We start from the raw sequence: 23960 nt of genomic DNA on the forward strand, positions 1-23960 counted from the left end.
GAGGAAGGTGTTGCGATTGGTGTGGGTTGCCATGGCAGCCAGTGTTCTGTTGACGGCATGGCTGGGCCACGCGTGTTCGATGTCGGCATTGGTGTTTTCATTCTCGCCGTGCTCTGGGCTGTGTGCTGCTTGTTGTGCGTCTTCTTGTCGAAGACACAAGGAATTTCTCGGTGAGTTCGATTACAATACACTAGTGCCGATGGCGTGGCTGTGCGGTGCGACGCCCTTGAGCGCGCGTTTGAGAGCAAGGCCGGTGCACAACCGGAGTGAGCGTTCGGGCCGCACCTAAGTACGCACCTGCATTGCATGGACGGCTGCGCGCCTTGCGCCTAGTTCAGAACGCCTGCAGGCATAGTCGCCACCGTACCCTTCCTCCGCGAATGTAATGTTGGAGGCACGGAAGGCAAGGCCTTGAACTGTGGTGTTTTGCACTTGCAGCCGCGGATCCAGCGTCTCGAGTTATCACCGACACCAGGGGAGCTTGCCGCAATTTCGAACAGTGACAACTTGCAGATCGTGCCTTCCAGATTTTGCATAGATGCGAGTACAGGGCTTTCCCAGCCCCGAGCACCATCATCTGGGCCCCAGCGGGGATAGAGGGAAATAAGGTAGCGGACGCTACCGCCCGCGCGCTTAACCACCGGGCAGCGCCTCTCCCGCTGCCTGATCCGGCTCCCGATTTCAATCCGGCTATCAGTTTTCGCAGAAGAATGGTGAGTTGCGTGTAGTTCATTTTGGCGGTAAATTCAGCGCGAAGGGACAAAGGGGACAAAAGCTCTGTCTCGCAACTTTTTTTTTTTCGGCAGATCTCTTTGTATCAAACCGCTCACGGCCGATACCCAGCCCCCTGTAAAGGCAAGAAGGCGGAGTAGCGTTGGCTTCTTCGCCTCTACACCAACACGGTACTGTGCCCGGCAGTTTCAATTTGGCCTTTTCGGGCGAGTGGGCACAGTGAACTAGAATATTGGGTTCAATATGTGGGAAAGCGTCTGGGGATACGTATCACATGGACCAACGAACCCTGGTGACAAGAGCCCGGGCCGCCGCGGTCCAAGCAATACCTCTTTTGTAAATAGTATAAATAAATGTTTTACACCACCAACACTGTACCCTGGCGGCTATGCAGCGTAAGCTTTGTTCTGAGTGCAGTTTTTTTTTTTTTGTCGCCGCCGCAGCAGCCGAGCTAGGCGCTCGGCTGCTGGCCCGAAAGACGCGGGTTCGATCCCGGCCGATGCGGTCGAATTTCCATGGAGGCAAAATTCTAGAAGCCCGTGTACTGTGCTATGTCAGTGCCCGTTATAGAACCCCAGGTGGTCGAAATTTCCGGAGCCCTTCAGTACGGCGTCCCTCATAACCCGAGTCACAGTGGGACGTTAAACCCCCATAAACCATAATTTTTCACACTTTCGAATGTTGTTGACAGCACTGGCTGTACATTTGAAGACGCACAGATTGAATCTAGCGCGACACTCAAAGCGGAATCGCGAAAATTTAACTTCCTTACTACGGCAAAAGATGGCCGGACTTTGCGAACCCATATCAAGACGCCGCCCTCCTCTGATCGAGTGGCCCTCAAACCCGCCCCTTGTCCGGCAGATTTCGTAACTTAAGCGGCGCTTTTTCCGAAAATAAACTGGCCGGGCTCGGTACGGAGAGGGAGAGAACTTTTTGTACCAAGCAGGGGGAAGGGAGGAGGTTGCTCTGGGTACATGCTCCGAAGTAATGCCCGTCAAAAAAAAAAAAAAAAAAATGGGGCGGGGGGCCTTGGGAACCGCCCTTGGATACTGTCTTAGGTCACAATTGACTGTTCTTCCTTCCTCCACTGCAGTAGACCTGCACGTAACCATTCCCCTGCAACAAAACCGCACAATGTTGAGTCACTTATCAAGATTAATATATATTTACTATGTGATTGCTTCCTGAAGGTTTCTTTTCCTTATCTTACTCATCCCTCTTAGATATTTTTTTCCATATGGCACAATGTAACCTTCAATTCAATTCAATTTATTTCCCATGTATACATGGTTGAGGGTCGAGGAAAAAAAGCCAGAAATTGTGCCTTGACATGCTCCTCGGCCCCTACATTGCAGGGCAGCAGGCAACATACATACACAATCATTAGAAAAGACGAGGAAATGAAGCGTACACAAAAAATAACAAAAAGCAACAGAAAAATATGCTTCACAGAAAAACATGTCATTGGTTATTGAAATCAGGTCAACACTTTATGGAACGAAAGAGATAAGGAAGCAGTGAAAACACGGTGAAATCTAAAGTAGCACATACATCCTTTTGCAGCATGAAACTTATTTAAAAGACGGCAGCGTGTTTGCTGGGCTATATGTACCATATATTGTGCGGGATGTTTGAATATGCCACAGTTCGCTGTGTCAGCTAGGGTAAACTTGTACATTTAGTGAAAGGTGTGCCGTGTCACACAAGTAATTCACATTTTGTCTTAGGTCCTTCTTGTATCTTTCAGCAGTTCTGATAGCTACTGCAGTTCTAATAGCTACATCTTCTGCAAATGTTTAGCTGCGAAAATGCCTAGTCAGCATCTTCAGATATATAATAACATTTCGAATTTTAAAATTTTTATTTCAGCTTCCACAAGTACCTAATATAAATTCCAATTCCTTTCTACAGATTTTCCTGCAGTCACACAAATGCCACAGTACTATGGCAACAGTACGATGGTGACAGCAGATTTGTGCGGTATCTGTAAATTAGCCTCCAAAACTTGCTATAGTGAACTTAAAAAAGGACCTTGTGCTAGACTGTGTTGTCACGGGCATCTGAGGCAAATAATACACTTCTGCATACAGCAGAAAACTTATGACACTCGAAAGTTGGCGAGCCCTTCCCAGCGACTTTTAGAGCGAAAAGCTCCACTCCTCCCATGCCGAGCCTGAAGGTCATATGGCTCTTAGATTTGACCTCAAACGGGAGGTGCACCGCATGTGCAAAATTGTGTGTGGCAGACGCCTTGATCTTCATCTTCACCTTCGTCGCCACAGCTGTGCACTGGACAGTCAGGTCCGCCGCTGTGCTGGCCACTGCTCGGCCACTCCTCCTCGCCAGTTGTGACATGTGACGTACATGTCACGTGATTTGCTCTTGCAGGTTGGCAGTCACGTCTGCCACTTCGCCGACCGCCGCTCATTCTTGTACTTGTGGCACGTGATGCATCACGCGATTTGCTCTCGCTGAAACAATTTGCTTTCTCTGAAATCTTGAAACAATAAAGACGAACCAAAGCTAAACCGTGTACAACAATGCTTAAGTGACAGAGATTTCGCTCTGTATGTCCTGTCTCAGCTGAGCTGAGCCACAGCAACTCTCATCTTTCTTTGTGTTGCATATCTGCATATGTCAGCTAAGAAATGGCTGTTTCTGACCTTTGAAGGCACAAAAATTCATGAAAAGGAAGGCACAAACACCGTTAAATTCAAATTTTGACCTAAGATGACCCAGCTTCTATGATGTACGTACATTCAGAAAAATTCTTTCTGGAGCATATTCATGAAGCAGATCCCAAGGAAGTGCTTGCAGGATCCGTTTAACAATCTGCATGGTGCAAGAACAAAATTTTTCAGGCCTTTTTGTACTGCCGAAAAGCGGCCATCCTAAAGCTGCTGAACTTACCATTTTGTGGTCAGTACGAGATGTGCTGCACAGTTGTTTCCGTACCTTACCAAAATGACCAGTCCTAAAGTTTACAATTGCACTTATTGCAAACACTGCTTGCAGGTGCGAAGAGATGAACCACACATGTTTCAATCTGAAGCTGGGAACAACCTATGATTCTACACTAGCTGTAGAACATCTAAAGGTACCGCTGGCTAGTGTGCAGGCGTAATGTTACAATTTACTTTTGTATCATTTCAGGGCTGCAGGGGTCTTCGCCGCAGCACTGGTGGCAACTGTACTGCTGCTCACCGTGCCACAAGGAGAGGGCCCGAAATCAAAAGACAGTGATATCACCGACCCACTGTTCATCTGGCGCAATGCCCTCACTGTTCTCCTTGGTCTCTGTGCTCTGGCATCACCTGTGCTCATGATCAAGATGCACTGGAGTGTGCCCGTGCAAGCCCGAAGCTTAAGTAGACTGAGCAATATTGTGAAGCATCGAACCATTGATGCCCAAGCTTCTGATGAAGAACAGCCATAATGCAGGGGAAAACAGCTGCATTCATTGTCACTGGCATGGACACCTAAAGAGTTGAAGTGGCTGCTGTTGCCTTCTGCACCCTATCCCTAGCTCTGAAAACAACGCGTGAAATGAAAGGCCACAAGTTACTTATTTTAACTCCCACTTACAAGCTTCAAAATTTTACCCCTCCAACAAATCAGATAGCCAAGAGACTAATTTGAATGGCCAGAGTTTTAAGCAGAACCAGGTAGTCTGCGCAGCAACATACTGGGCACACGCACGACATCAATAGACACCCAACATAACACACAAGGAGCCACATCAGTACAGTAACTGCATGCATTCCACGATCATGACTGTCACTGCATCAGTGAACTACTCCAGCTACTCGGAATAAAGTTCGACGTGTTAAAGACATGTTCCATCTCATGTACAGTAAATGTGAATGAAAAAAAATGGCAGCCTTTGTACTCAGTAAAGCTTTATTGCAGGGTGGCTTTAAATGAATAAGCAATGGAACTTCATGGATGGAGCAAAAAGTCATCACCTTAACTGGCACAAGATGGAAACACTGTAATACATAAAACAGTAGTGCACCACGGGTGGTCTGAATCCCACTGGGGGTTAAAAGCTTGCTTTTCTTCTGCTCCTTTCCATTTGGACCAAAAAGTTTGGTGGAATTTTTGGACAAGCTCGTCCAGTTTTCACCAGTTTTTTTCAGAGAATGGGAGCTAAAAGGATAACATGCTTAAAAGTTTGAACAGCAGCATCACAGATGTACTGTGGGTAGGCCAACTTGAACAACGAAAAAATGAAAACTGGCTTTGAGAAAAAGACATAGCACAGTAAGGGCCTTGCTTCTTAGTGGACACCTCAACTGCGCCATGATGGAAGGGGTGAAAGAGTGAAAGAAAAAATGGAAAAAGAGGGGCTGCAGTGGAGGGCTCCAGAATAACTTTAACCACACCACTGATATCGCACAGCACACGGACACCTTGTGCATTTCACTTGCACAGATATGTGGCTGCTGCTGCCGGGACTGAGCCTGGATCCTAAATGCTGAGCCACCGCGGTGAGTTTAAACGATATCATAGGATACAAATGGTTTAGAGAAGTGGACAGAACCAGCAATTCTCCCTGTATGCACCTCTATGCTGTCCGTGTCCCGTCATACCCAACTGGTCACAAACCCGTTTTGAAGTGAAAGGTTCACTACGCTAGGTAAAGCAGATTTCGCCGTGTGTTTCCGGTTGACTTTCAAGTTAGCCAGAGATCAAGTGTGGCTATGGGCCTTACCATATGTGGTCCACCAGGTTGTCGCACCAGTTGACCTTCGAACTTTGAGCAACCGTTAGTCGTACAGCATTCTGGTTGGAGTCGTAGCATTTCTCTTTGTATATGTAGCTTACATGTTTTAGTCAAGTTGGAGGCTAGCTTGTGACAGGGGTTCGGACCAATGACATATGCACCTTCAATTGCATGCTTTCTGAGACATGGGACAGGTGCTCGGACAGATGACATATGCACATTCAGTTGCATGCTTTAGGGCGGTGTCCACCGAGATGTCGGGCTACTGCCTCCTTTCCTTTCCTCAAAACACATGCTTTTGCATCCCTCCATATAAGCAGACTTCAGTGCCTTCAGAACTTTTTTATGTTTTGGTGCTGGCCATGAACAAAACTTTGGCAAGTGGCAAAAAAAAGCTCTCCCTACTTTAACAGCAGGCAAAAGGAGATCAATATCAGGTGTAACAGAAACAGCAGTCAGTCAAAGAAAAAAGGCAGCACAGTTAGTGCAGTTCTTTTATTACCCTTTAATGGATGCAGGGCCCTGCATTTGGCACACAGATGCAGGCCAGAATCATCCTGTACCTTTCTTCTTTATGCATCCCTTCTGCTTGTGCGAAAGAAGCACTTCAATTACTGGGAATTTTTGTCTTGAGACTTGATGCTGTGGGTCCACTCAGGCTGCGTCTACTTGAATGCCAACACTGCTCCTACAGCCAGGCTGAGGGCGATGACAAAGTAGCCGGTTGCATAGAGTTCCTTAAGGCCAAATCCCAGGCCCAAATCCCAGGCCTGCAAGTAAGTTCATGGCAGTGCATGAACAACACATTTCACTAGTGGCTGCAATTTCACAGGTGACTGTTCTAGGTATTTCAGCAAAGATTGCAGGTAATATTTAAAACAAGCTTTTTTGAGATAAAAGGATGGTTCACCATAAAAGTAGTACCAATGATGGCAAATACCTGAAAAACAGCAGGATATTTTAATTAGTAAGCACTTAAGTCAGGTCTAATACAGTGTACTATCATTAATTCAAACTTCTGGTTCACTCGAACAGACACTCTGGTTCTGTCAACACCAAGAGCAAGCATTTTTGAATTATAGTCACCTGTAGTTAGTTAACTTCTAGTCTTGTCACATTTACACACCTCACGGCAATTAAAGATTTGCCGCTGGCTTATAATACCTGGGCAATTTTCATGACTAAAAAATTTCACCTCGTCCAGTGCTGCCATCCATACGCGCGTAGCTCTCCCAGCACAAACACGCATTAGTAATATTAGTAATCACATCAGATTCACAACCCTGAAGCTGAATGGCATTAGATGTTTTCAAGGTATGGACTTAGCAGAACGTCTTCTAGTTCCTAGTGCCACTAATGCTGGACAGCTAAACCTTCAATAAACTGCACAGGTCCATTCACAGGTATGATACCCCATGATACGAAGATCCTTCTCTAATACGGGAATACCCAGCAGACAACAGCTACAAAAGCTACAACAGCTACAACAGCTACAACAGCTACAACAGCTACAAAACGCCCGTCCTTGTCGCCTCGTCTCTGTCCTCGTCTGTTCAGCGCTGCTTTTCCAGAAAACTGCATAACATTGCTATCATAGCTGAAAAAAAACCTTGTCCTGGTCCAACGCTTACACCTGGAACACTACACCTCTGCAATAGTTCGTCTTTGGACTAAGCCAACTAGGACGGCTGGCAGTTGGCACAGCGAAGCCAGATTACCAACTCGAAGTGGGAACGGCATAAGACCAATGTTTTTCAGGGCAATTCTGAGAGACAGAGTGGAATCCATACACGGAAATAATTACCACTCACATTCAGTTGACTGGAGCCACACAACAAGTGGAAGTCACAAAGGCGACAAAGCTTTCAGAATCTTCACATTTGGTGAAGAGAAGAACAGACCAATAATGCAGATTTTAGAAAACTTTCCCCGGCGCCAGATGAATTCTAATATATTATCCATTCTTGCTTGAAATCTATTTCACCAGGAGGAATTCAACGCTAACATTGTTCCTGCTTCAAGTTGTCAATTTGGCCTTGCCCTCCCAGTTGCTAGATGCTCTGGTTAGTTTAATAAAACAAGGTGCTGACCTTGTTGGTTCACGTCCTATAAAGATAAATCTAATAATGCATGCAAACAGACAACAGCACCTTTGCTGTCTGTTGTGTCAGTGTGTTCATCTTTCATTTCCACTGTTAAAGTCACCGTTTTCAGCCTTGGTCAGCTTAGATGGTAGCAACTGCCACAAGCAAGCTATGGTCTCAGGTTCAGGCCAAATGTGCCTTCAACCAACAACACAAAAAAAATGCATAACTTTCCACTGAAGCCATATGGTTGTGCTCTGGTGCATATCAATGTTATAATTATTCTACAAACTGAAAAGCTACTGTACATCAGAGAAGTTCCCTAAGCACACTGCAACAACCTACTTTGACGCAATGTTTCCAAATGAACGCCTCAGCAGATTTCGCACTCTCTCACATACACAAAAATGGCAGAAAGATTCACAAGAACAAGTAAAGTTGTGCACCATTAAGCATTTGGCTATTCGTCTGGACACTGACTCACAGATAAAACAGACTGATTTCAACAGTTCCACCACGTGACGCCTCGACTGCCTTACTCATGACGTGCTGCTGCACCACTAATGTAGCAAAGGGACTCCAAAACAGCCGAGGCGGGGGGGCTTCTCCAGAGGGGGGCAATGTCCCGCCAGTCTCTAACTGCTCGCACTCATATCAGATTTATGACAGGTGCTTCAGTTTTACGATGTTGTTGGCTAGTTGACTTCGTAGCCATCGTAAAGCATTTAATTTTAGTAACCTAAACCAGTCATGTCCCAACACAAGTTGCTGATTGACTGACTCTGTTCATGAGCATGATTAGCAGAAATGAAACAGACCATGCTCAAACATTTTTAATGCAGTCAATCACTCCTCAATTGTGCATTTCTACAAAGCTGCCCATTTCAATTTACATTTTATATGAATTAACAAATACACTTTTGAACATTGTCATCATCATCAGACCGAATACATCCACTGCAGGGCAAAAGCCTCTCCCATGTCTCTCCAATTAAACCTGTCCTTTGCCAGTTGCGGCCATCGTATCCCCATAAACTTCTTGATCTAATCCGCACACTGCTACACTTGCCTTCTCTTGGTATCAAGTCCGTTACCCTTATCGACCACCTGTAATCTTGCGTTCGCGTTACATTCCCTGCCCAAGCCCATTTCTTTCTCCTGATTTCGACTAGGATGCCATTAACCTGCATTTGTTCCCTCACCCACTCTGCTTGCTTCGGGTCTCTGGTCTCTTAACATTACACCTATCATTTTTCTTTCCATAGCTCGCTGCGCTGTCCATAACTTAAGCTGAACCCTTTTTGTTAGTCTCCATGTTTCTGCCCCATAGGTGAGTACCGGTAAAATATAGCTGTTGTATCCTTATCTCTTGAGGGATATCGGTAAACTGCCATAACAGACAACTATAAACAAAAAGTAAACAAAATTGAATACATAAATGAAAATTGGTTTTCAGGGAAAGGAAATGACTCGGTATCTGTCTCACATATGAGTGGACATCTGAACTGAGCTATAGGAGAAGGGATAAAGGAGGGAGTGAAAGAAGAAAGGAAGAAAGAGGTGCCATAGTGGAGGGCTCTGGAATAATTTCAACCATCCGGGGATCTTTAACTTGCACTCATCACATTGCACAGCACACTAAAATATGGAATAAACAAAATGAAAAAAAAAAAAAAACTCAAAGCATCCCCCCAACTCCTCCCAACTAAAAAAAAAAGTTATGGAGTCCCTGAAAAAGCCTGCTAGTGGCAGGAGTTCAGTGGAAACTATATGGCAGCTACCACTGCACACACTTGGCACGACAGGTGACAAGGCTCTGCACTGCCTTTGCTTCTGGATGTTTGCATGGTGCGGAGATATAAATAAGGCCCTTTGTTTTCGAGATATTTTTTTAAATTCACACCATAAAAATCTGGCGATATTTTCTGACCTCAAATTTGGGCAGAAACCGGGTTATTCAACAAAAGGTTCCATAATTCAGGTTTTATCAGGTCATATTTTATAGCAGAAGACAATATGTTATAAGTGCTTGTTTTTGTCAAGGACATAAAATGCTCTATTTTCTTGTATATTGTTTTGTGAACAATATGAAAACAACAGGTTGCAGAGCAAGCCTTCTATAAATTGAATATTTTTTTTCTTATTTATTGCTATCATTTTGCCACGCACATGATAATCTACTGCACAGCACTTGTGCGTCCATGAAACACCTATCTGCCTCTATTTATGCAGTGTGACAGCATTCTTTCAACATAAATGCATAATTTTAAATGCAGAAGAGTCTAGGAACAGGACACCGTTAGTGTTGGTAGCACTTGATACAGTGATGCCAATGAGACATCCCATTGGTTTCAAACTAAGCACCGTCATAAATAAAAAGCTTTAAAAGAAGTTTAAAATGACCCCTTGACTGAAAACACCACTCTGGATATCTGTACAACGTGTCCGCTACTTTTCCTGCGGTGTCTACAGCTTTGTCCACAGGAAAACTAAGTTTCCTAAAAGGCTTACTTTCAGGTAGAAATTGAGCTTAACCCGATTTTTAAAAAATTTGCTCGGGGTGGGAAAATTAGGTGCAACAAGGTTTTACCCGAAAATTAAGGGTCCTAAATATAAACTGTCAGCGGGAACACTGGTAAAACCTATGATGAGGCTAGCCACAGAGCTCCATTCAATGTTCAACAGTGTATAAACACAGTAGTAGTATGGTGACATCTGTCTACACGTGGTCTCTCCCATCTCTAAATCCACTAGGTAATTTGCCAAAGGCAGCGTCTACAGACCATGTGTCGCATGCCATTGAAGGTGTGGTAGCAGAGAGCAAAGGCCAGGCCCAGCTTGACCGGGAAGGTGAGCACGGGTGAGATGTGCATGGACTGCAGGGCCTCCACGTAGTGTGGGAAGTGGTGCGAGCACACCAGGGGCATCACACCCATCCCATATACAACTGGGCATTGGTTTCGTGACAAGGAAAGGAAACACTGCAGTTAAGACTCTGGCTCCTACAGCAGAACGCTACAGGTGGCACCGATAGTATGCAAGAGTACAGTGTAAGTTACCTAGATGGCACCACCTATCATGCCTGCAGGCGCACATTCCGTAATTATTAGCGCCATCTATAGCATTACATCACTGTTACTACATATGCAACTGCTGCAGGCTACCAAACCAGCTGACACGCATAATTAAAAGCACAACTGAACAGGTACAGCTGGTATGATACAAGACATTTCTAGCAGAATGCTGGATCAGTGCACCCCCAGAATGTTCAGTTCTTAAAAGGGTGCACAACAGCACATGCAATATAAACAACTGAACCTGAACTGGAGTTTATCAACTGCATTTTGCTCAAGTTTAGCTCAACAATTTCAGCTAAGAATAAAGTAGCTAACCATGTCTCAGGTTGCCCGAAGCAGTTAAAAGCAAAGACGACACCTCTTTACTTGGCCCTTGGCAGATCTGCTCAACTTAATTTTGTCCAACATGGCCCACGATTACAGTGCTCGCATTTTTTATTCACAGAATGCTTGGAAGCAGTAATACACAGGTTTCTCCAGATAAAGACTCAAGACCTGTCTGTCCCCAAAACTGTTATTGTTGTACTGAATATTTCTGAAAGTAATTAAACAAAGGGAAAAAATCTGCGCACAGGCATAAACCCTAATGAAGTCGACGTGATTATGGCGGTTTGGGATATCCACCAAGCACTGCAGAATAAATTTAAGTGCCAGATGTGAGAGAACAATCTTCGCAAAAAAATAGCTTCTGTAGCATAATCTGTGCAACTCTCTTATCAGATATGTATGTGTAACAGCAAACGAAAAAGAAGATGAACTATAATATGTGTTTTCTGAAAAAGACACAATGTGTTATCCAAAAGCACCCGAGCTTGTTTAATATGCACAATTAAATTTGTTGAGTCTAAGTGAAATTTGCGTAAATGATAAAATGAACATTCCTAAGTTTTACAACCAGGGGTTCAGTCAGGTACATAACACAATCATATGGCATTGTGAAATGTGAATAAGGAATATTAAAACAGACAGGCTTAAATGACCCCACTGCCTTGGAACCTGAACGAGTGATGTCCTAGAAAACTGCCAAACACAAGAATACTGGTACAATATTCAGATTTCACTCTTTCCCTCAATCACACGCTGGGGTTGATGTTCTCCACATCAAGGCCACATTATGCATGCCTGGTCTGTTTACAGCTGAGCAAATGCACCTGTAATTCTTCAGGTGCCCTTGACTCATGAAAATCCTTCACTTGCCATTCTATTCCGACACCCACGTGCACATCTTCAGCTGTTTTGTACATGTAACAGTCAACTGCTTGTCCAGAGAGTTGGCCTGCCTTAAAAGGGACACTGAGGGATAATTGAAGCTAGTCTGTATATCGATGGATTACTGCATACTAATAATAAAGACACTGCTTTTATTGGACAGAGCTTTTACAACCTAGAAACATAAAAAATATGGAATACATAGGTATTGCTATCACCAGTTGTTTTTGGAAACAAAATGCAAAGCATCAAGACAGTTTTCTGTGCTCGGATCCTAGAGGATAGGCCACGTTGTCACCTATTTCCAAATAGTTACCATTGGGCTCTTTCTGGCCTTGATGACATGAAAGTGGCACTTTGGGCTAGTTGGTGTGACTATCTTACTGAATTTCTTTGCTATGCTGGCGTCATAAATTTGAATTTAGTGGCGGGAAAAAAATGTTCCATTTTAAATCCATTTCGCTCAGCAACAAACGCACCTTTTTCTCACAGACAAACACTGGTATAGCCAAAATGAGCCATAGAATTAATTTTTACTAAGAAAAAAAAATTTGACGGCGCTGCCAACTCCAGTGTGCCTTGAGGAAAGGTACTCTGGGTGGACACATCCGCAACGAACACTGACAAAAGTCTGTGCCCCATTTCCTTCTCAGTTTACATCTGTTTTCAATGTCCCTAAACACGGGTGACAAGAAGCATGGATCAATTACTGCTTTCGGTTGTTTTACTATATGCCCGGTGTGTGCTCATGTTGGTGCTTCGTACATGTGTAAGCCATTCAGTGTCATCAGCTATCAGCTGCAGCCATGCAGAAGCTTCATTTTCAAGCTGAAAGTCTCCATCGTAACTTCCATCGATTTCCCGAAATTTAGATGGTCACAAAAGGCAAGCACCATGCCTTGTAGTGACAGCTGCAGGTGAGATGACACAGCTGCTGGTGTGGATCTCAGAGCTGCCCTCCACACTATATCACACTGCGCAGAACTTTTGGAAATTTGTAGTAAATATGCTATATCATGCAAACAGATGCATCAGCACATCACTCACATTTCAGGTGAGTTAAGACTGGGACAATATTGAATGGTTATAGTGGTGAACACGGATGCACGTAAGTGTTGTGCACACTTGATTTTGCATTCCAACTGCGAGCAGCACATATAGAATCCTGCAACTTAACAGCAATTTTACAGCTCACCTGCTCAGTGTTCCCTTCCAATGCTCAAGCAATCAACCCAAAAAACTAAGATCTGACTGCACTGTTCAAAACTATCATTTATTTCCAAAAAATTAGGTCATTTTGGCTTGCGTCCTTTTAGTGGACATGAGCATCATGGCGCGAGTTTCACACTCGGCCAACAACTGCATCGCGATGTTGTCGTCATGTGCACCAATGAAAGCACGAATGGTGTCAAATGCGTCCATCACATGCAATGCAGACGGCAGGGCTGGTGCATTTTCCACTGCAACATACGTGCAAGTCCGCTGAAACATCTCCCTTTTTCCTGCCACTGGATGCCGCACTGATAATTCGTGCGTTCTCTTCAAGAGAAGGGGACTTCCGCTTCCCAGACAAAGTTGCCATGCTCGTGTGTCAATAGCAGTGCACAAGCATGAGTGAAAAAAACTATGGCAAATGCGCTGCTGCTGTTGCCAGGCTGCTGCGTCCTTTGGCGACAGATTAGTTGCGGCTCTGGCTTGGAAGAAAACGGCAACTTGCACCAGCGCCTTGTCGCAGGGCGGCCAGCCCGACTGTCATTACCACCAAGCAGTGGCGGTGTTTATGTGCATTTGAATGAGTGGATCAATTGGTTCCGGCGAAAGTTTAGGGAAACAAAGCAGCATGGACCTACGGAAGTACACAGTGGCGGCGATAATGTTTTATTGTAAGGTTGATTTTTAAACCCAGCTTCGCATAGCAAAAATTTCGCTGAAGCGGAAGCGCGCCCCAAAAATGGTTCGTTGTGATGAGAAATTTGCTCCATTACTTTCTATGGCGAGCTGACAGGGAATTGTAAATTTTTCGTTGAATGGAAAATTTCGTTCAAGCGACGTTCGTTCTAGCGGGGTTCAACTGTGCCATTTGTTTTTCTGTACCAGCAGAATCTGAACACTCACTAAATCAAGTAAAACAAAGCTCCACTACACCACTTCACATATAAAAGCCCTTCCAAATGGTCCCTGAACTTCCGCCCAACACCACTTCTGCAAATGACTCAAGAAGAAGTAGAAGGTTTTTCTCCTTTGCATCAGATAAGGTTAGAGGTCAGCCTTGTGTGTCCATCTGCTTCATGATTCCAAGCTCTGCCCCTCTTCCTAGGCACACGACACAGTGCAGTATGCATGCTGTGACGAATACTCACACACTGCCATGCCACAGCCAGTCGCCCTGTGGGTCAGTGAAAGCATTGATGTCATCTGTGGCCTGCAAAACAAACAAAACTAAATAAAGTTGGATTACCGGCCAGCAGAGCTTGCTACATTGTATGGGCTCTGCAAATTTCAACAAACTTACAAGATGCACAAATGGGGATGCTTCCAAAAAAAAACCTGCCTGCAAGAATTTTCCTTCAGCACTTTGTATAGCTGGACTTGCAATGAACATAAAGTCTCACTTCGCTGCCTTCAAAGCCTCTTGTTTTTCCTAAGCATGCTGGAAGCTGCAACCCTTGCTACCCAATGACACATGATGCCATCACGATACGATACGTCATTATGTAGTGCCTATTCTTTTTCCTCACACAGCACACAGCCTGAAGCACTTGAACGCCTTATTTTCATGCCTCACTAAATGTGTGCAGCATTATGAAAGCTAGAAATAAAGCCAGTTAACCAGAGGCTGAATTAACAAAACTGCTCAGTGAGAAGAACAATTCCCCACAGGTCCACCTGTTGGCAATTGTACTGCTGGCCATTTTAACTGGCTAGCAGCCACAAGATTGCAAACATTTCATAATAAAATATGGCTGCAGTCTGCCTTTTTGCACACTGCTTAGTTGTTCTCTCCAAAACAGCACTTGCTACAAGTCATAGAGAGGAAATGGATGTTTGTGGTGTTTCAAAGCATCCACTGCTACTAGCTCTGCAGGAGGAAACAGGCCATCTTTCAAGCACGATCACACATTCCTTGCAGAAGCTGGAGGTGTTATGGTTAAAACAGATGCTGACGACAATTAAATGACAGGAAAAGCTATATATCACTGTAAGAAAGCTTTTCCAGACCCATTTAAAACCCACAGTGCAAGTGATTCACAATATTCACAATAGTTAAGCCTTGTTACGTCTCGCCTTCGACGCGCGGTATAGCCGGCGCGGATGCAACGGACGCCGCGGCTTCGTTCATCGCGGCCGCAACGCCTCCCGCCAAGCGCGTCCAGGCAGGTTTCAGTGCCACGTGTCGTCGTGTGTGCGTGTGTGTGTGTGTGCATGTTGGTGCCCACGCTTGTCAAAGCGCGGCAGCCGGGGAGAGGAGCTCCCCAACTGGGAGGCGAGGAGGTCTGACCGGCGCCGGCCTGGCGGACGCGCCCGTCACGTCTGGACATGTCGAAGCGACGCCGTATCGGGCGCCTCTTCCCAAGCCGTTCCCTCTTGCCCTCGACTCCGAGGGTATAAAAGCCGCTGCCCCGGACGCCGAGAGAGACTTCGATTCCTTCCTTCGAGTAACGTGGTCGCCCTGACCGGCTGCTCTTTTGGCGATGCCAGAATAAACAAGTTGTTCTGTTGCCAGTCGACTCATCCTTTGCCGGGACCTTCGGATGTTTCCAGCTTTGCCCCAGGCCGCCAGGCCAACGCTACCCTTGGGGCTTGCAACCCTTTTGCAACAACTGGTTGCCAGCGGTGAGATCCCGACAACGGAGGCCAGCAGCGAAGATATGCGGTCAACTGTATGCTGAGCAGCACAACGACCATCCAAGAGCAGTGCAACGAGCCCTGTGTGATGACTGGTTGCCTGCAGCGGAACGACTGCGCTGAATTCTTGGCTGCGAGGTTTGGTGAATGCGGGACTTTCTTCTTCTGAGTTTTGCCAGGCTTTTGTTAGTGTCAGAAACAGAGCTGGTAATTGTGGTTGTCGTTGCTGCCGGGTTAGTTTGCGGCAAGACAATAGTAGGCAGTAGAGAAAGCAGCATTCGGAGCAGCCATGGATTTGAAGTCGTTGCGCAAACCGAAATTGCTGGAGCTTGCAAGAGAGTTGGGTCTGGATGTCTCAGACAAACTCAGAAAACCAGAACTGCTAAGGGCTATTCTTGAGTTGGAGGCTGAAGATGACGAGCTGTCGGAATGCCTTGAGACCATTGAGGAGAGGGAGCAAAAAGAGGAGCGCGAACGTAAAGAGCAAAAAGACGAGCGCGACCGTCAACACGCTTTGGAAATGAAGCGTCTCGAGGTAGAGATGGAACGCGCTCGTAATGGAAGTCAGGCACACGGTGCAGGAGAACGGGTATCGTTCAAAATGACTGACCTGATGCGGCCGTTTAAGCTTGGAGAGGACATTGGTTTGTTCCTGGTTAACTTTGAGCGAACGTGCGAGAAGCAGGGGTTCTCTCGGGAAACGTGGCCACAGCGCTTGCTCACTTTGTTACCCGCCGAGGCGGCCGACGTAGTCACTCGCTTGAAGAGAGAGGAGGCAGAGGATTTCGACCAAGTGAAATCAAGTCTGCTAAAAAAGTACAGGCTGTCAGCGGAGGCGTTCCGTCGGAAGTTTCGGGAAAATGAAAAAGGCAGAAATGAGTCATATACAGAGTTTGCCTACAGGCTTATGTCAAACATGCAGGAGTGGCTCAAAGAAGAGAAAGCGTTTGGTGACCACGAGAAAATTCTGCAGTGTTTCGGGCTGGAACAGTTTTATAGTCGGTTACCTGAGAACGTGCGGTACTGGGTCTTGGATAGGCCAGACGTTAGTACAGTGGCTAAAGCCGCCGAGCTAGCCGAGGAGTTTGTGACGCGTCGGGCTCGCGGAGCTAAGGACGGTCAAAAGGGTGAATTTGGCTCCTAGTCTGAGAGGCCGAAGTTCACACCCATGAGAGCAAGGGGACACGCGTAGTGCGGATGCGAGTGAAAGCAGTCCGACCGAACGTAAGGAGACGGCGGCAGCCGAAGCCGAACGCAGAAAGCGGTTCGAGGCGAGGCAAGCGCGCGTGTGTTATACGTGCCAGAAGCCGGGTCACTTTTCGGCGCAGTGTCCAGAAACAAAAACAAAAGTCGTGTTTTTGTCATTATGCAGCACTGACGAGAACATGAAGCTTCTCGAGCCTTACATGCGAGACTTCCTCGTGAATGGGAAAGAGTGCCGAGTGCTTCGGGATTCCGCAGCTACAATGGATGTAGTTCACCCCTCTTACGTAGAACCCGATATGTTCACGGGCGAGTGCGCATGGATCAAGCAAGCCGTGGAAGCTCACAGCGTGTGTCTGCCCGTAGCAAAAGTGCTTATTGAAGGACCTTTCGGAGCAATTGAGACGGAGGCCGCAGTGTCATCTATGCTGCCCCCCCAGTACCCGTACCTATTTTCGAACAGGTCCGATCACCTCCTGCGCGAGAAGGGTCTTTTGTTTGGTGAGGCTAGCGTTCAGGCCTTAACCAGATCGAGAGTTCGGGAGCTCGCTGCAAAGGCGGTAGTTGCGGGGCCGACGTTGTCGAACAATGAGAAAGGGTCGGAGGCGCAGCAAGCTGATATTCAGAGCACGTCCGAACTGAATAAAATTGAGCCTGTAGCGCTTAAGGCACCAGGTACTGGAGAGGAAACGCCCGACACGGGAAAGTTAGAAGAGCTATCTGCAGATTTGCTCATCGCGCCTACGTCCGATGGACTTAATAGGTTGCTAAAAGTCAGCCGGTCGGCTTTGATAGCCGAGCAAAAAAAGGATGGCAGCCTAGAAAACATGCGCTGCAATGTCAAGGAAGGTATCGCCAAGAAAAATGTTCGTTTTGTGGAAAGAGGTGGGGTCTTGTACCGGAAGTATCTAGACCGCAGGGGAGTCGAGTTCGATCAGCTGATCGTGCCTCAGTGCTACCGTCAGGATCTGTTGCGCTTGTCGCATGGCGGTTCGTGGTCCGGACACCTAGGAGTTAAGAAGACTAAGGACCGTCTCTTGCAAGAGTACTATTGGCCAGGGTGTTTTCGTGACGTAGAACACTTTGTGAGGACATGTGACACCTGTCAGCGGGTTGGCAAACCAGGGGACAAATCGAGGGCGCCGTTGAAGTTGGTACCTATCATTACGGAGCCTTTTAGACGGCTCGTTATTGATACAGTGGGACCTCTGCCGGTAACAGCCACGGGGTACAGACACATTTTGACTGTGATCTGCCCAGCGACAAAGTTCCCTGAAGCAGTGCCTCTTAAAGAACTCAGCTCAGTTGAGATAGTCAATGCACTACTGTCCATATTTGCGCGAGTTGGTTTTCCTGCGGAAATCCAGTCAGATCAGGGCACAGTGTTTACCAGCGCTTTGACGACAGCCTTTCTCGAAAGGTGTGGGGTAAAGCTGTTACACAGCTCAGTGTACCACCCACAGTCGAATTCCGTTGAGAAGCTCCACTCCGTCATGAAGCGCGTGTTGAGAGCATTGTGTTTTGAGCAACAAAGTGATTGGGAGCTGTGTCTGCCTGGGGTGATGTTTGCATTAAGGACCGCGCCGCATGCGGCTACGGGGTTTTCGCCAGCTGAGCTGGTGTACGGTCGCTCGCTGCGGTCTCCGCTTCGCATGCTTCGAGACTCGTGGGAAGGCAGGGGCGACGACCCAGTCGTGGTCGAGTACGTACTTAGTCTCCTCGAACGCTTAAGAAGGGCACAGGAGTTGTCAGGTGAAGCAATGGCAAAGGCCCAGCAGAGGGCCAAGGTTTATTATGATCGGACAGCCAGGGCCCGTCGTTTTGAGGTGGGCGATGAGGTAATGGTATTGCGCACATCGCTAAAAAACAAACTCGACGTGCAGTGGGAGGGCCCAGCACGGATTGTTCAAAAACTGTCGGAGGTTAACTACGTGGTGAGTCTGCCAGGAAAGCGGAAAGCACAGCAAGTTTACCACTGTAATCTGCTCAAACCCTATAGACAACGGGAAGCAGTGGTGTGTATGATGGTAAACGTTCCCGAAGAGCTTCCGGTCGAGCTTCCGGGACTAGGCTCAGTGACGAACAGGGAAGACACTGATCAGGTCATTAGTGACTTAATCATTAAAGCACCGCTGTCAGTTGACCAGAAAACCGAACTACACCAACTCTTACAAGAGTTTCAAGGTCAGTTCTCCGAGAGGCCTGGTAGGACTTCTGTCCTTACGCATGATATAGAACTTACCTCCCCAGAGCCAGTACGATCCAAGGCGTACCGGGTGTCACCCCGCCAGCGCGATATTATGGAGGCGGAGGTAAAGAAAATGCTACAGCTCGGTGTTATTGAGGCGGGTGAGAGTGATTATACCTCCCCTTTGATTTTAGTTGAGGTACCGGGCAAGGAACCTCGTCCTTGCGTCGACTACCGCAGGCTTAATTCCATTACTAAGGATCAAATTTATCCGATCCCTAACATCGAGGAGCGCCTTGAGAAAGTTAGTAGCGCTCAGTTTATTTCCACCCTAGATCTTGTCAGGGGTTATTGGCAGGTTCCACTTACAGAAGAGGCTAGTAGGTATGCGGCGTTCATTTCACCAATGGGAACATTCCGTCCTAAAGTTTTGAGTTTTGGTTTGAAGAACGCGCCATACTGCTTTTCAAGCCTCATGGACAAAGTGTTGCGGGGACAGGAAGAATTCGCTTTACCGTATTTAGACGACGTAGCGATATTCTCCGCCTCCTGGTCTGAGCATATGGCACACTTGCGGGCAGTGCTAACCCGCCTGCGCGAAGCGGGCTTGACAGTCAAGGCTCCCAAGTGCCAATTAGCACAGGCCGAGGTTGTCTACCTCGGTCACGTAATTGGACAGGGTCGTCGCCGCCCCTCTGAAATAAAGGTGGCCGCTGTGCGAGACTTCCCGCAACCGCGCACGAAGACCGATATTCGGTCGTTCTTAGGTGTCGCCGGCTACTATCAGAGGTACATCCCCAGGTACTCCGATATCGCGGCTCCCCTGACGGATGCTCTAAGAAAAACAGAGCCCCAAACAGTCGTCTGGAGCGAGACAAAGGAAAGAGCTTTTAGCGCCCTAAAGAGCGCCCTAACAAGCCAGCCTGTGCTACGATCGCCAGACTACACAAAAGGGTTCGTTGTTCAGTGCGATGCTAGTGAGCGAGGCATGGGCGTTGTACTGTGCCAAAGGGACAATGGAGAAGTGGAACACCCCGTCCTGTATGCTAGTCGTAAGCTGACCTGTCGTGAGCAGGCGTACAGCGCCACCGAGAAAGAGTGTGCGTGTCTCGTGTGGGCCGTTCAGAAATTGTCATGCTACCTAGCCGGCTCGAGGTTTATCATTGAGACGGATCACTGCCCTCTCCAATGGCTGCAGACCATCTCTCCCAAAAATGGCCGCCTCCTGCGCTGGAGCCTCGCTTTGCAACAATATTCCTTTGAGGTGCGTTACAAAAAGGGGAGTCTCAACGGTAACGCCGATGGCTTAAGTCGAAGCCCCTAACGTAGGAATCCGCCTCAAAGTTGTTTGTTAGTGATGTTTTCTTCCTGAGGCAGGATTTTTAACATATTGCTTTTGTTTAGTGTTTCAAAGTGATTATGTGCTTTCTAGTGCAATTTTCCAATTTGTGGACGCGTTCTGAGTGCTGCTTGACTACTGTAAGGAACTAGGCAGTAGTATAAAAAGGGAAAGAGCCTGGCAGAGCTTAGTGAGGGTTGTCTCGTACTTGCTAACTGAGCGGTTGCGTTTCGGCGTAGTTCTAACGCTTGCTGGGAACGAGCACAAAAATGGCAACTCTCCCGAAGTCACTTTGCAGTGTCCTGTGTGATCCTGAACCCGAGAACGAGGCCTTCTCTGAGCGCTGCGCTCAAGCAACGTCGAGGGACGATCGGTTTCGATTACGAGCATCATCGAGCGACATCCCTCTGGACAGCGGATGCAGTCCCCTGACCATCGGGATCTCCTTCTCCCGGCGGGGCGGTCTGTTACGTCTCGCCTTCGACGCGCGGTATAGCCGGCGCGGATGCAACGGACGCCGCGGCTTCGTTCATCGCGGCCGCAACGCCTCCCGCCAAGCGCGTCCAGGCAGGTTTCAGTGCCACGTGTCGTCGTGCGTGCGTGCGTGTGTGTGTGTGCATGTTGGTGCCCACGCTTGTCAAAGCGCGGCAGCCGGGGAGAGGAGCTCCCCAACTGGGAGGCGAGGAGGTCTGACCGGCGCCGGCCTGGCGGACGCGCCCGTCACGTCTGGACATGTCGAAGCGACGCCGTATCGGGCGCCTCTTCCCAAGCCGTTCCCAGAATAAAGCAAAAGAATAGTAATGCAAAAACTCCTGGCCTCTTGCCCTGCCCTTAAACAAAGGGAAGGAGAACGCCTTTAATTGGTATAGAACTTGAATGTCACAGGCTGGCCGTGCTTGCCTTGTCCATTGCTTTTCTCACTACAGGGACACTTGGGAGAGATATTTCATCATGTGCAATGCACACCTTACCTGAGTTTTGGTAAAAACAAAATGAATCTCCCCTACAGTGCCGCCAGTGTGTGGGGTGACTACATCGATCATCGCAGCAGGTATGCCAATTCATTCTTTTCTCTCTAACAGCATACCGCACATAGCAGGCCACTTTTTAAAATGGGAGCATTGACTGCTTAGTGCAGTGGCACAGAGGTGAAGCAGAACGGAAATAAGGAGAAGGAATGAGCATGCACACCGATCATGTTGCTGAAGTGAGCATCATTGCCGTTCTGCTTCGTGCAAAGCCACCCCCACAAAGCCAGTTTTATGGCCAAGTTCTGAAAGAATTTGCTTGCGTCCCATATGTTGCATGTTTGTGGCTCTGGATTGGTGCAAACCCATAACGTGGCAAGCATGAAGCAGCCCCCTTTGCATTTGGGGGTAGTGCCTCGAGTGAATTTTAACCTAACGAATGCGCAGGTATCGAGGGTCTTTCACAATTATTTATCGCAAGAAATGACTGCAACTAGTTTCTTGGCCATGCTAGGCTGTTTATCGCAAATGTGTGCTTTGTTAGGTGTCCCCCGCACTATATGCAGCAGATAAAAACAAATGGTCACAATTCTTGAAGCTCTGATGCATAATAGCCAAAAATGGGCACGGGTTGCTTCACACTAATCAGAACAGCCTGGCAGGTGACATTCACTTCAGTAGCAGGAATTGTGGGCATGTCTCTGCCCTCGCATGCTTTCACCTCGCCTTCCAGGACAGGAGCACTGGGCAGTCTATGCTCGCGTGTTACTTAAAAAATTGGAAGGGACACTTAAGCTCCGCCTTAAGGGCATGACGTGATAGTGTTAATGGGTTAATGCCCACATATGCGGAATTGGTTTCTCGACTTTTACATTCATAGATCCCTGGGAGTCCTCACAACACTCCTGGCGCAGTGGTTAAGGGATACACCACTGCCCTGCAATGGTAGGTGCTGCCACCAGTGAGGCTTGTGCGAGCAACCTCTTGTGACAAATCAATTTAAATGCCACCTGCCATGGCAATCAGTTTGCTCACAATCTGGTGGGCAGGTTGTGATGATGACACAAGGTCAAGTGGTCTGTGTGGCCCACCTAGGTTGCTTCCCCACGGATTTTTAATTCACAATACCAACAATACCGCTGCCGGATTTTCTGTAGAATGGGAGCTTTAAAACGCGATCACGTTAAAGTGGCTGGCGTTTCAAGGCTGCACAGGGCTGGGCTGTTCCTTAGTAAGCCCACTAGCACCATTATAATGAAACAATGCTGCAATAACAATGGTAGAGAGAAAACAGAGATGCTTACGCATAGATGCTCAAGTGAGGAGACAGTGGCCTTTTGAGAGACTTGTTCTTGCTGAAGAAATGCTCAGTTGCTGCTGCCTGCTTGGGGCTCATGCCAGACATGGGGGCAAGGCTAGAAACAAGACAGAGGGGGAAAAATTAAAGACAAGGCAATTTACTACACTATGTCAATAGGCTAGGCAGTAGCAAATTGGTGCACGAAGGATAAAGATAGTGAACCACTGCTGGCCAGCAAGATTGTGAACGCAACATTCGTACAATACATGCTTCTCACAGCTGAAGAATTAGATGACTGCTCTCTCTCAAAACTCGTGAGGCAACTGATAGAATAATTAGGGCGAGACTTAAAACGTGACTTACAGGTCCCTTGCATGGGCTTCAAAATGGTGGACTAGGTTTAAGAGTTACAAACCTTGCCACAAGTCACCGAATACATTACAGGGGTCGGGTACGCACTGAGATCTAACCTTATACTATAGAAGCTGATGCTTATACTATAGAACTAATTCACACCAGAAGGGGAAGTTACCATGCTGTAGGCAATGCCGTCGCCGGTCTCAGGAGCGATACAGCACTTGCTCTGTTTGAAAGCCTGAAAAGAAGGAACACAAGTGTACATATAGGAAGCTGTTATAGTCTAGTAAAATCTAGTACACAACTGTTCCGCATTCCTAGTAGCTGTAACTAATTGCGACTGTTTTCAGACGACCAGCAACAGCCCAACTGAATGCAGCTGTTTCAGTTAAGATGCTCTGCTTGTTACACAGAAAAGCTGCAACTGTGCATTATAAAAGTTATCAAAATGAAAATAATATTACAAATGCACTTAATAAACGCATGACCTTGCCGCATAACTACAAGAGAAACAGCAAGTACACTGCCACTCGCAAATACGGTCGAAGTTAAAATGCACGCATTAAAAACTTCGCTGTATGCAAGAAGGTATTTGTTAAAGTGCCATGCTTTTACAGCCCAGTGAGGAAATAAAGTGGTAAAGACACCCAGACCGGGTGCGAGTTGCTTTCACATTTAATGCTTCACCTCAACAACGGGCGCGACTGGCTCGTTACTAAATGGCGAACTTGAAAGCAAAGTCCTCGCCTGACGCCAGTGACTCACTCACCTTATAGCGTATGCCATGATGAATCTACAAGGACCTCAACAAATGCAAGGCCGAAGATATCCTCCCGTTTCTAAAACTAAAAGAAACTGAGGAGCCGAGGACACAAAAAATCCAATGCTGGCTTGGACTGGATCTGCCTGGAGTCTACACACCACAAGG

General features: G+C 47.1%; 2 protein-coding genes across 5 annotated transcripts; one reads left to right on the plus strand and one right to left on the minus strand.

Annotated features, from left to right (window-relative positions):
• The first annotated feature begins 49 nt into the window (after nt 1–49).
• LOC144136244 (transmembrane protein 218-like) lies at nt 50–6232 on the plus strand. 2 transcript variants are annotated; one of them, XM_077668415.1, is made up of 2 exons: nt 50–170; nt 3889–6232. In XM_077668415.1, exons 1-2 carry the CDS (start codon nt 58–60, stop codon nt 4169–4171), a joined length of 396 nt encoding a protein of 131 aa, XP_077524541.1. In that variant the 5' UTR covers nt 50–57; the 3' UTR covers nt 4172–6232. The 2 variants fall into 2 exon arrangements, 1 of the variants encoding a protein (XP_077524541.1); XR_013315583.1 differs by lacking the exon at nt 50–170 and adding an exon at nt 262–713 and having other exon boundaries at nt 3889–4012.
• Nucleotides 5942–23960, minus strand: LOC144136241 (succinate dehydrogenase cytochrome b560 subunit, mitochondrial-like). Of its 3 annotated transcripts, none has more exons than XR_013315582.1 (6): nt 23802–23960; nt 23208–23270; nt 22680–22790; nt 14192–14253; nt 7038–10492; nt 5942–6942 (listed from the first exon to the last, which is right to left on the minus strand). XR_013315582.1 is itself a non-coding variant. In XM_077668412.1 (6 exons), exons 1-6 carry the CDS (start codon nt 23816–23818, stop codon nt 6127–6129), a joined length of 522 nt encoding a protein of 173 aa, XP_077524538.1. In that variant the 5' UTR covers nt 23819–23959; the 3' UTR covers nt 5942–6126. The 3 variants fall into 3 exon arrangements, 2 of the variants coding, with proteins under 2 accessions (XP_077524538.1, XP_077524539.1); XM_077668412.1 differs by having other exon boundaries at nt 5942–6231; nt 10329–10492; nt 23802–23959; XM_077668413.1 differs by lacking the exon at nt 23802–23960 and having other exon boundaries at nt 5942–6231; nt 10329–10492; nt 23192–23263.

Source organism: Amblyomma americanum, chromosome 6 (genome assembly GCF_052857255.1).
Source record: "Amblyomma americanum isolate KBUSLIRL-KWMA chromosome 6, ASM5285725v1, whole genome shotgun sequence".
Lineage (NCBI taxonomy): Eukaryota > Metazoa > Arthropoda > Arachnida > Ixodida > Ixodidae > Amblyomma > Amblyomma americanum.

Bases quoted from the DNA above. Each gene is read 5' to 3' on its own strand.
- LOC144136244 (XM_077668415.1), top strand. From the start codon at position 58: ATGGCTGGGCCACGCGTGTTCGATGTCGGCATTGGTGTTTTCATTCTC. The intron at 171-3,888 runs GTGAGTTCGATT...GTATCATTTCAG, and splicing joins AAGACACAAGGAATTTCTCG to GGCTGCAGGGGTCTTCGCCG.
- LOC144136241 (XM_077668412.1), bottom strand. The intron at 22,791-23,207 runs GTAACTTCCCCT...TCTTGTTTCTAG, and splicing joins ACGGCATTGCCTACAGCATG to CCTTGCCCCCATGTCTGGCA. The intron at 14,254-22,679 runs GTAAGCATCTCT...TTTGTTTTGCAG, and splicing joins CCTCACTTGAGCATCTATGC to GCCACAGATGACATCAATGC.